Here is a 12,005-nt window from a genome sequence, read left to right as displayed (position 1 = left end):
ATAAAAAGATCTGCTTCAATGCTAAACATTACTTTTCTGGCTCGCCATGCAGATTTACACGTTATTTTTGGTGCTGGTTTTGCTTTAGTAAATTCAGTATTCTGTGTTTTGTATAAATCTTTTATACTGCAGGGTATAATGTGATGATGAGTGAGGGACTGTAAAAGAAAGGGCAGAACCTTCTGAACAAGCATCTGGGAACTGGGGTAGCAGAGCTTAGAAGCCAAAAACAGGGCCAACGTAGAATATCCTAAAGAGCATTGACATGCTTGCTACACATACAGTACTGCTGAAGGATACCCAATTAAATAACTTTCTCAAGCTTATCGTCTATCAAAAATGAAGGTGCAAAAAAGAAGGGGGTAATTATTACACTAGAGTAACAGGAAACAATTATACATGTATTTTCTATAAGTTACAGCTTCTATTTGGACAGTGAATCTCAAATCTGTGACATCAAGTCTCAGCCTCACTAAGCACACCTTTTTTAACAGTGCCATTGGGAAAGTATCCCACAAACCAGTTGTAAATGCTGTTCCCCGCTTTCCTTTATCCATTTGACCTGTTTACTGCAACCGCTCACTGTTGTACTGTAAGTTTGTAAACTGGAACAAGCAAAATTGTTACATGACAGCAAACATACTCATCTGTTTCTCAGAATCGTTATCAAAAGTACTGGGACCACACACATCTTTTAATATGGGTCTGTTTCTGTAGTATCTTTCAACAAGAATAATTAAACAGTCTCCCATGTCTTTTTGCTGGCATAATTACCAACAACAAAAAAAGAGGTTTAGATCAGTACTTGTGTAATGTGGTGGATTGACAATAACAGGGAAAAAAATAAGCAGGCATGGCCTGGGCAAACTTCCTTACAAACTGTCATAGATTAGCACATACCTTCAGAAAGCATCAGGGACATAGTGGTTAACACTCCATACCTCTCACGTCTTTTGTCTCATTTTCAAACAGTGCCAACAAGTTTTGTGAAATTGACATCTATTAAGGCAATTATGCTTGACGTGGCAGTCATTAAATGCTAGATAATTGCTAACAGGTGACTTAGCGAAAGACAAAGACCGTTGCAGCGGATATCAATCAAAGACATTTTTTAAATAATGCTCTGGACTGGCATCTAGTTTCTAGTTTTCTTCACAGAACCGAATTGGTTGAGATGATCCATGTGGTTTATTATGAATTATAAAATGGCTTGGATAAATTAAATGTTGTGATTGGCTAAACAAGATCACATGACCGTGCAGGAAGAATTACTGGGGGCTCATCCTCTCTGAAGATCGAAGCACATCTTGGTCAGCAGTTTTAAAAACTTATCTTAAAGGACTTCAGTAAAGGACTTCAGGCTTCTTATATATTTTAATATTTTTGTATTAGTCAAATAATAACCGAAACTAAATAGGACCCTATAAAATAAAAATTAAAATAAATGTCCTTGAATTTCTTTAAAATCTCACAACGCACCCAGGTGTGTGTGGTAAGATATGTCTACACACACCAGAAAAAGAGAGTCTTTCCAATAGAACCTAAGATACTAATTTCACATTGTCCCACAACAGCCATCATATCCAAAAGACTTTCGATAATTTAATGCACGTGTATTCCAGCATTCCTTATACAGAAAGCTAAACACAGGACACCTAATGAAATACTTTCAGTGTCATTGAAAAAGCTTTATATATAGGCAATGGTTAGAACAGAACTGAATGGAGATCTTTCCTAGACCTAGTTGACATGCCTGCAGTGCTGAAAGAGTTCAACTGAATGTGTTCCTTTTTGTCCCCTCAAAAAGTTAAATTCCAAAATTCTACAGTTCTATTCCAACATTCAACATGGCTATCCTCTGACACTGGGAACCTGAAGCACCATACTCTTAAAAAACTGATTGTAACATTTTTTAGATGGGCGTTACCAGAGAAGAGATGATTGACACAGTATATTATAGAGGTAATGGAGAGAAAAAATAATTCAGGGTGGAGATATCACAGGTTGTTATTTTGTTCTACAAAATTGCACTAAAAAGATCAACTTGAACTAAAATGACCTGCATGAGAAAACTGTCTATAAATATACTAGATCATGTGAGAAGCCTATTACTGATGGAACTATTAATTGCCATCCAATGGAGTGGCAAGCCTACTGCACACCCCTTTCACACCCACTTGCTCTGACCTACTGTAAATGAATGCTCCTGTAGCTATTACTGCCTGGCCCTCAATTTCTGCCTCATGAGAATGCACGTCAATAACTTGAAAGACGTCAAGTTGAACTTATGGTATCGGACAGAACATATCATACAAAGGCAAGGCAGTCAAGGGCTGGAACAACCCTCACAATACTCAATTTCCCCCACCTTAATTGTTGCTTTTAGGTAGCAATTTGCAGCATGATTGTGGTTCACAATAATTGGTTTAGATGGTATTTAGAGTTTCATAACTTTCTACTTATTTTGGATTCACAAAGTATTATGTATAATATACATGAAATATTGAGTTCAGGAGCAGCTCTTGAGTTGTACTTGTTCGTTCAACACAGACTTGCAGCATGCACTACAGGCTGGATCAGGAAAGGGTTTAGGATTAAGAGCCAGTGGCAACTACCGAATCAAGTTTTCTTTAGCATCGCAGTCAATACGCATCATCTGCACAAAACCTATTCATTAGAATTAGATCTTTGTTGATCTAGTCTGTGGTACATGTCTATAGTGAAACACAATCTAACAAGTAGAGCTGGATAGCAGCTCCTGAATTCAAGTCAAAGTGCCTTAACAGAGTAACTCAGTTTTAACACTGCAACACTGAATTAAACACAGTCTTTGAGTAATTGCAAGAAGAACCGTTAAAGCTACTGAAGCACTGAAACTACTGAACTCTAAAAACATATACATGCAGTTGAATGCACTGTATCCTGAAAGAACTTTTCATATTTCCTTCTCTGGAACAGCAACATGTTTAATTGTAAACTTCCTCTAGTTTCCTCAACACAAATAGCTTCATAACCAGCCAATACAACAAATCATAATTTTTAACTTCCTAGCCTTTATGTGAATGTTGGGTTGATAATGTATCCACGATCAGGTTGGGCCAATAAACTATATGATTCACCAGGATTTCCTGGACAGGAACAATTTAAATAAATAAACAGCATGTTTTCAACCCTAGTGGTCAACAACACTTCCTATTTCAGTGCTACAGTTTCCACGGCAACCCTGCTCTGGCAGTCACTGTTTCTATTCCATCTCTGTCAGTCCAAACTGAATGCCTCCAGGTAGGGACTGTGCAAATTTAATCAGCTTGGGATACTGTCAAGTAGAGCTGCACAAACTGATTATTCAATTATTTGGATAAGCTTACCACAGGTTGAGGGTCATTGGTGTTGATTAGGCTAATTTACCATTCCAATGGAAACAACTAAAAAACAGCTGCTTAGAGTTGTGATGATCGCTGTTCTCCACTGAGACTTCCACATAAATCCAAGCAGCTGTTTATTCACTTGTTTCATTTTGAATGGTAAATTAGCGCAATCAACACCAATGACCGTCACCTGATTGTCAGCACCTGCTTTCAGTGGATAGCTCAATCTGAACAGCCGTTTATGCAGTACTACTGTCAAGGTTAAAGTGTTACCCCCTGTAGTGTTTACAGCACATTACTTTACCTTTGCTGTATCCTATGTTGCCCATACCGTAGCACATTTTGTTCAACATATTCCTAAAAGTTTAGATTTTTTTTTTTTTTTTTTTTTTTAACTTTTACTCAGGAACGTTCGCCAGGAGAAATATGTTTTATTCTCAACACTGCAGTGTATCCAATTCATGCTCCCCCCTGCAACAATGCTTCAGCATTATTGCAGGAGGGAGTGTGATCTTATATTTGGCTTTACAGTATCTGTTATATTTCAAGTTCATCAAGACACACCGTTCACTGCAAACCTGTCCTTGTTCTCACACTGGCTGCAGTGGAGCCACCATACACAGTGCACTAACTACACTGCTTTAGTGTCCTCATTCACCAAAAAAAGAATATACAACCTCAGCAAGCTGAGAGGCCACAGATGTAAAGAAACCCCATCAACTGCTATAGCACAGTATTCCAATTCCTCAAATTGTTTTACTGAAATCATAGAACTGTGTGTCACTTCATTATATAGGGTTTAATTTTAAAAAATGACATAAAAAATACAAATAAATCAATATAAATTAAAAAATGTGCAATTAGAAAGTTTTCTTAGCGGGTCCACATCAGTGGGCAATACACTGTAAGGACCCCATAGAACACAGAGGTATGTACTTTGGGAATGGAGGGATTCTGTATGAAGAGTGGTTAGAAGGAAGTGAAGGTGGAAAGTGTAAGGTTCTTGTTGTAAAACATGTCTTATACAGCAAGAACTTGCACAGCCCACATATTCACTGGTGTTACATTTTAAATGGATTGTCTTGCTTTGAATAGCGGACTTTCATAGGCCTTCTTTATGCTCACAAATCATTTATCTGTTCACTCATTAATCTCTAACTCTCTTCCAGTTGTTTAATTTTTAACATACAGCCACTAGTAATGATACTTTAATTGGTTCATTATTGTTTTTTTGCCATAACATCCAGTAATTAGACTGAGTTGCTAGCCACCAATCATCCTACCTTTTTGTAAAGGCTGTGTGTGATATCACTCGGCTACAGTAATCCTCAGGAACCCTAACAATGCAATGAACAAGCTACCAATCCCTTGTTTCAGTTAGCTGGATATCCTGCGGGTTGTAGACGCTCAATGCAATATTAATGCTTTCTCCATTTTCAGACTGTATAGGGGGAATGAAAAGTCTCCTTGGTACTCTGGGTTTTAGCACCCAAGAAAAAAACAAGCTGTATTGTAATGAGAAGCTGCTTCAGTTATTATTGATTTGCCCTGTAGAGCTTTGTGCAATTCTAACTAGAATAAGGTTTCATTGCGCCACATATCTCCCAGCTTCTATTTGCTCTGTAAACAAATACAAACACATTATCATTTGTAAATGATAACATGTTTGAATGAGTTTAGTACTTTAGTACATGCTGCATGTAGTTGCTGGATGACCTTCTGAGCCTGACTTTTAACAGTGCAGTTCAATACCTAGCCATGGTGGCTCAACAGTCAAGTGCAGAAATATTTGAGTTGATTTTACTCAAATATTTCTTCTTTTTTCATGAAACATACAGCAGCACTTAAATGAATATGCTTTATGACTTTTAATTATCCTTTTTCATAAAAAAAGTCCCAAGACCAGCATCCACTGTATGCACATGTAAAAACATGTGGATACAGATGAGACATACAGAAATACACATCCATATGCCCCCAGACTTTGATTTAAAGTATTTTAGTACCTCTTGTAGATCAAAAGCTAGGTAAACAGTGTGTGCCTATTTAAACTCGTGATATAACCTGGATGGCTAAAATTGCTATGCAATGCAAGTCTTCTTTCCTTTGCTATTCTAATGATAAAAAGCAGCACCTTAATGACAGTATGGATGGGAATCAAATGATAAGGTATCTTAGCTTTTGAACTTCTGAACTGTACCTGCAATTAACTGTCGATAGCAATTTATGCAACGGAGGCAAAATGTCTTGAATAAATTACTTCCAAGTGTATATAAAGTTAGAGCCCTCCCCCTTTATGTTGGCTGTTGCAGGCAAGGGTAGTATTAATTAGAAGATCTATTTTTTAAATAATATATTGTAGCTATATAGAACCTGGAACCCTGTTCCCTAAGATCCATCTCCATCTTTTTAGAGTTAAAGGTGTCCTAGTGCCAAGGCATCTATTTTTTCATTGTTGTTTCATTGTTACTTCTGCTCATTCCAATTGTACAGGGATGGAATAAGACTCCTATTGCACAGCAGTTTCACCCATACCAAAATTTAATACAAGCTTGATTAGCCACAATGTAGAGGTACCAAGCTCAGAAGTGTCTTATTAAACTCATAGTAAATACAGGAATGGATCAAACTGCTATGCAATGGGAGTGTTTTACAGTAAGTACCTTAACAAAGGTAAGATTATAGACATGCTGGGAATGGATCACCCCATTGTAATGGTGCAATTTAAAAACAGAGAGGTGTTGGTTTTGGCTTACCTTGTTGAGGTGTGGATTCCTGGTGATGTCATATCCTCTCTTCTTGGTGGGGACTATCCCAGAGTGGCTGGCTCTTGCTATCCCCAAGCCAGCTCTGCTTGTGGGACTTACTGATGGAAAACCTGCATTTCTGGACAGGATTTTCATCAGGTTATTGGTAGCTGTTTTGCAGAATGACTGCATGTTCTTGTATTTCCTGCATAAAAAACAAACAAAAAAAACAAAACAATAAACTCATTTTACTGTGAATACACACAATTATTTAGAAAAATATAAATTATTTAGTTGCTTCTTTTTAAAATTGGGGGTTTCAAATTACTTTATAAAAGATGGCAACATCTAAAAATCATCTTTCTTCTGTACAGGCAAAATAACTTTCTTGACAAAAACAACTCAATTAGGCCTAGCTAGCAGCACACAGTATAGCAGCATTCAATAGCAACACAACAGGTGGAAAATAATACATATTAAGAAATCGTTTTCAAGCTATACGCAAAAGTTTGTAATTTTCTAATAATGTATCATCACCACAATTGAGAAACATTTTAGCAATGATTGTACAGACGTTAGCATTTGGAGCAATGCCTTTCAGATCCCAATGTGTAAAAGCATGCTTCCTAGGAAACTTTACGTACCTTTAAATGGATATTGTATCAAGATATCCTTACTTTTAATGGAGTCAGGTTTACAAGATGTGTGCTGTGTTTTACAGTGTCCTTTCCCTGTAATTACCTCTGGCTCTTGCCGTAGTCTACAAAAACAGCTAATACAGGTCGACTGTGCGTGTGACATTGACACTGTTTCTCTTTCCTTTCCCCTCCCCTCTCCTCCCCCCGCCTCTTCATCGAGAGAGAACCAACCGGGCTGCTGATGCAGAAGGCACGACACACGCCGCGTTCTTTAAGGGACACAACAAAACAATTGGGTAGAAATGCTTACCTCTCCTGCCCACGCGTTAAGGGTGTTTCCGGCGCCCGAAGAAAAGAAAAGGGGTTGTCTATCCGGAAGACCCCGAGGGTTTTCATTTTAAACTGGCTATATTGTATTTTACTAACCCTCGAGTTTTGTAACAAAAGAAAATAGCATGTTGTCCACTGATTCATTGTAACATTCATTTTGTTAATGGCACATAATTTTTAATAAATTGTAATGGGTGTAGGTGGTACAGGGTCGGATTACGGGACATGGGAGTCCTACACTAACTCATATTTTGGCGGCCCTATGCATATTATGGCGAATGGTGTTATTGGCATATTGGCTAATCAGGCCTTGCGTTGAGAACAGAGTGTGAGCGCAGCGAGACAATTATGGAGCGGGTGAGCAGCCTGCTCTTTCACAGCACTGAGAAGAACTGAACACGGTTTTATTATTTTTTTTAAAAAAATACATGTTCGGAGTTTGCACAGAAAATTAAAAAGGTGACAAATACAGATGCTGTCAATTTACAGTGTTTTCCATCATGCCTGTGCATGGTAACCATTCATTTTCCAGTTTCAAACCAAAATTAGGCACTTTTATGTTTTGCAGACTTGAGAATTGCATTTAAAAAAAAAAAAAAAGCTTTTGTGGGGCTGCCACATATAAAAATGTGAGAAATGTCACCCGTGTGTCCATCTGTCTGCGGTTATTACACAGCCTATATATTATAGACTATATTGTTCTTATACAGTTTTATGGTTAGGCCCAAATACACCACTGTGTACACAGTTTATATTTTCTGCACTTGACAGTTCATTCCCTACTGTGTGGTCTGTCAGCACCTTTGAGACTCACTCATATGTGTTTGTGGTTGAGCTCCCTGTGAGATACTGGTATTCGGCAGCAGTGTGGAGTAGTGGTTAGGGCTCTGGACTCTTGACCAGAGGGTTGTGGGTTCAATCCCCAGTGGGAGACACTGCTGTTGTACCCTTGAGCAAGGTACTTTACCTAGATTGCTCCAGTAAAAACCCAACTATAAATGGGTAATTGTATGTAAAAATAATGTGATATCTGTATGTAAAAATAATGTGTTATCTGTATAATGTGAAATAATGTTATATCTTGTAACAATTGTAAGTTGCCCTGGATAAGGGCGTCTGCTAAGAAATAATAAATAAATTCGGATACAAACAGGCCCACTATAAAGCTAATTTGATACAAATCATATACAAAGGTTGAAATATGTGAGTGCACCGTACACAATATCGTAGGAACCTGTTAAAAACCTGCTCATTGCAAGATGAGATTTCCTAACTTTTTCTGTCCTTTACCTCTTTTTAGGTTTTTTGTTTTTTGTAGAGAGAGAAACAAACACTATGGACATAAACTCTGCTTGTCAGCTGCAGACATCCACATTTGAATTTCCTCAGCCTCCCGCATTGTACAGGTCACCTTTACCCGCCTCTGTTTTCTAAAATTCCAACCCCCAAATGAAAAAGGAAAGTTTCTGAAATTTAAAGAGCCATATTGTGCACATTTGAGACATGACCATTTTTAAATTGGCCCTAAAATTTAATAAATGAATAAGTAAATTGAGCCTAATTCATACATTCTATCCTGTAGACTGATGCCAAAAAGAACAATTCACCCAATAAGGTTACCAGACCAGAGGTAAAAGCTTCATACATAAGGTTTCGTAAGCAGAATTTTGTTGGTTACTAATGATTTTAGTTGGTGGGTTTTTTTTTGTGCTAATAACAATCTGGAGTTTGAAGCTTTGAATCTGGCCTCCTGTCTATGAGAATAAAGCATGACCATTGCATCTGTACAGGCTGTGATTGCAAGTACTGGATGGATGGACAGTGGCAGCAGTGAGTTCACTAACCAGTTTATATAGATGACACTGGAGAACATGTACGAGCGAGAGGAAGCCATTCCGCCCAGCTGCGTCCATCCGGTTCCTAGTAGCTGATTGATTGGGTCTTAAAGGGTCCAAGTGATTCTGCCTCAACAGTATCCCATTCCATCCACTCACCACTCTGTGTGAAGAAGTCTCCTTCCCTCTGTCCTGAGTCTTGCTCTGCTTCATTTCCAACTGTGTCCTCTGGTCCTGGTTTCTGTCCTGCACTAAAAGTGTTGCTTAGGGTTAACTATGTCAGCTCCTTTTAAGATTTTAGTCAGTGGCATTGGAGAGCTGCATATGTCTCTGTATTGGGTCTGTGTAGCTGATTGTAGTGTAAAATACTGTTAATCTGTAAACTGACAGAATGTCGAGATTCAAGGCTTAATATTTCAAAATACCTGGTCTCTAAAAAAATAGGCATTTGAGGATTACAGGAAGGATTTTCCAAGCACTGTAATTGAAGTAGGATAACAATATTTAGCAGTAAAAAATGGTAGGATATAGACCCTGTTGTGACAGTTTCACTTAAGCCTGAAATGGTCAACTGGGAAGACCTCTTGAAAATGTCTCTTTGCATAAATAGGGCAAAATAGTCAGGAATGGTGAACTTTACCAGGGAGGGCTAGCTGAACCGAACAGTCCTGGCAATTAGTCTTTTTGGTATAGTGATTTTTAGGGATATCATCATCATCAGTGGAAAATGGAGGCTGTGTGGTCCAGTGATTGGAGAAAGGCTTGTGACCAGGAGGTCCCCGGTTCAAATCCTGGCTCAGACCAAGTCACTTAACCTGCTTGTGCTCTGTCTTTCAGGTGAGACGTTGTTGTAAGTGACTGCAGCTGATGCATAGTTCACACACCCTAGTCTCTGTAAGTCGCCTTGGATAAAGGCGTCTTATAAATAATAAATAATAAAATCAGTGAATTGCTGCTTTCATTTATTTCAAATACCATTTGTCACCATCTTCAATCTGGCAAATCACTTGAGACTAGTAAGTAAACCCTTTAGTCTTGCAAAGCTTTAAAACACTTTGGGCATAGTTCAACTTTAACACATGATCGATAATGAATCTAAATTCAAATAGATCCAAATTTGCTGTACTATTTAGTGTATTTGTATTTTTTCTAAAATGTAATTCAATTGGGTCCTTTACGACTATAAGCATGTGTTTTGAAAATAATTTTTAGTTCTCTGACAAGCATTCCTGTTTCCTTGTCCTTTTTTTTGTTTGGTTATCAGTAAATAACTGAGCCATGATATTACCAATGTGTTACCCTGAAATAACCTAAAGAATACCATTAGCAGCCCATACTGCAGTATTACCAACAATGACAAAAGAATGGATTTGGAACCAGCACCTCACTACATTGTTCCTGATACAGTAGCACGCTGGCACTAATGTAGTACTATTGGAATGCCAATAGAATAGCAGTATGTACTGGATCATTTCATACTGGAATGTAAAAGCATAAAATGTCACTACTGGTAACATTCTGTCCATGACTTATGGCATTGTAGTGGTCCAGTGCTACCATTAGAATTTAGTACAGAACCATTGTACTGACATTGCAATGTTGTTATGTGTATCTTATAATGCATTTTATTACCATCATACACAGCTGGGGGTTACTAATGTGTTTGTAGGAGCCAATTTGCAAGTAAAGGTGTTTCCTAAATGTATTCACAGATGTGCTAACATAATACTGTGGGAGCACATGGCCAGAATCCCTGCTGTTGTCTTATCCTTTTACAGTTATAATTTCCAGCCTCACTTTTCCTGCACATTAGGCTTCAGTGTATTTATAGGGATGAATGTCAGGCTGACAAAGTTTCAAGAGGAAAAAGGTGGTCCCGTTCATTAGGAAAGTTGCAATGACCTGCAGCCTGTTAATGGGAATGTTAATGCCATTGTTTCCCAATGGGAAACTTCCACTAACGATATTAAAACAAAGAAGAGTTTAATATGTGCAGGGGATCTTTTGTTTTATATTATGTTTTCAGTTTATGTTGGCGTTCAGCTTTTTCAGTTAATATTACCGCTTAAACTAATGATTGGAGTGCAGGGTTTTTGTTATGTCTCGCTGCTGATGGAGATTCCATACAGGTAGGAGGTCAGTTGGCTTTTCCTGTAGTCTTGCAATGGTGCAGATGATAAGTGTTTCCTTCCTTTAGAAAAATGTTGGTACTTGGGAGTTAAGTGTTTGTGAGAAGTTCAATGGCACAGGTTACACTCGGACACGGTGCTGTGTCCTGTAGATCTGTACATTTCAACACTCCCTTCCACATGCCCTGGTTTGTGGTGTACAAGAAAGAAGCAGCTCTCTCTCTATCTCTCTCTCTCTCTCTCTCTCTCTCTATATACAGTGCCTTGCGAAAGTATTCGGCCCCCTTGAACTTTGCGACCTTTTGCCACATTTCAGGCTTCAAACATAAAGATATGAAACTGTAATTGTTTGTGAAGAATCAACAACAAGTGGGACACAATCATGAAGTGGAACGAAATTTATTGGATATTTCAAACTTTTTTAACAAATAAAAAACTGAAAAATTGGGCGTGCAAAATTATTCAGCCCCTTTACTTTCAGTGCAGCAAACTCTCTCCAGAAGTTCAGTGAGGATCTCTGAATGATCCAATGTTGACCTAAATGACTAATGATGATAAATAGAATCCACCTGTGTGTAATCAAGTCTCCGTATAAATGCACCTGCACTGTGATAGTCTCAGAGGTCCGTTTAAAGCGCAGAGAGCATCATGAAGAACAAGGAACACACCAGGCAGGTCCGAGATACTGTTGTGGAGAAGTTTAAAGCCGGATTTGGATACAAAAAGATTTCCCAAGCTTTAAACATCCCAAGGAGCACTGTGCAAGCGATAATATTGAAATGGAAGGAGTATCAGACCACTGCAAATCTACCAAGACCTGGCCGTCCCTCTAAACTTTCAGCTCATACAAGGAGAAGACTGATCAGAGATGCAGCCAAGAGGCCCATGATCACTCTGGATGAACTGCAGAGATCTACAGCTGAGGTGGGAGACTCTGTCCATAGGACAACAATCAGTC

The 12,005-nt window shown here is 38.4% G+C and overlaps 1 protein-coding gene across 3 annotated transcripts in view; it reads right to left on the bottom strand.

Moving 5' to 3' along the window:
- Positions 1 to 6,982, bottom strand: part of LOC117405935 (NADP-dependent malic enzyme, mitochondrial-like) — a 67,580-nt gene extending 60,598 nt beyond the window's left edge. The window contains exons 1-2 of one of the 3 annotated variants that reach the window (XM_034009474.3): positions 6,857 to 6,982; positions 6,125 to 6,320 (exon numbers count right to left, since the gene is read on the bottom strand). In XM_034009474.3, the coding sequence (XP_033865365.2) occupies positions 6,125 to 6,320; positions 6,857 to 6,969 (309 nt within the window). In that variant the 5' untranslated portion in view covers positions 6,970 to 6,982. Of the gene's footprint in view, positions 1 to 6,124; positions 6,321 to 6,759 lie in introns of all 3 variants that reach the window. The other 2 variants (XM_034009472.3, XM_034009473.3) reach the window with 2 other exon arrangements.
- Positions 6,983 to 12,005: the final 5,023 nt, after the last annotated feature.

Source organism: Acipenser ruthenus, chromosome 9 (assembly GCF_902713425.1).
Source record: "Acipenser ruthenus chromosome 9, fAciRut3.2 maternal haplotype, whole genome shotgun sequence".
In the NCBI taxonomy this organism is placed as follows: Eukaryota; Metazoa; Chordata; class Actinopteri; order Acipenseriformes; family Acipenseridae; genus Acipenser; species Acipenser ruthenus.
The sequence above is the reverse complement of the archived record's forward strand: the minus strand, read 5'-3'. Positions and strand labels throughout refer to the sequence as shown.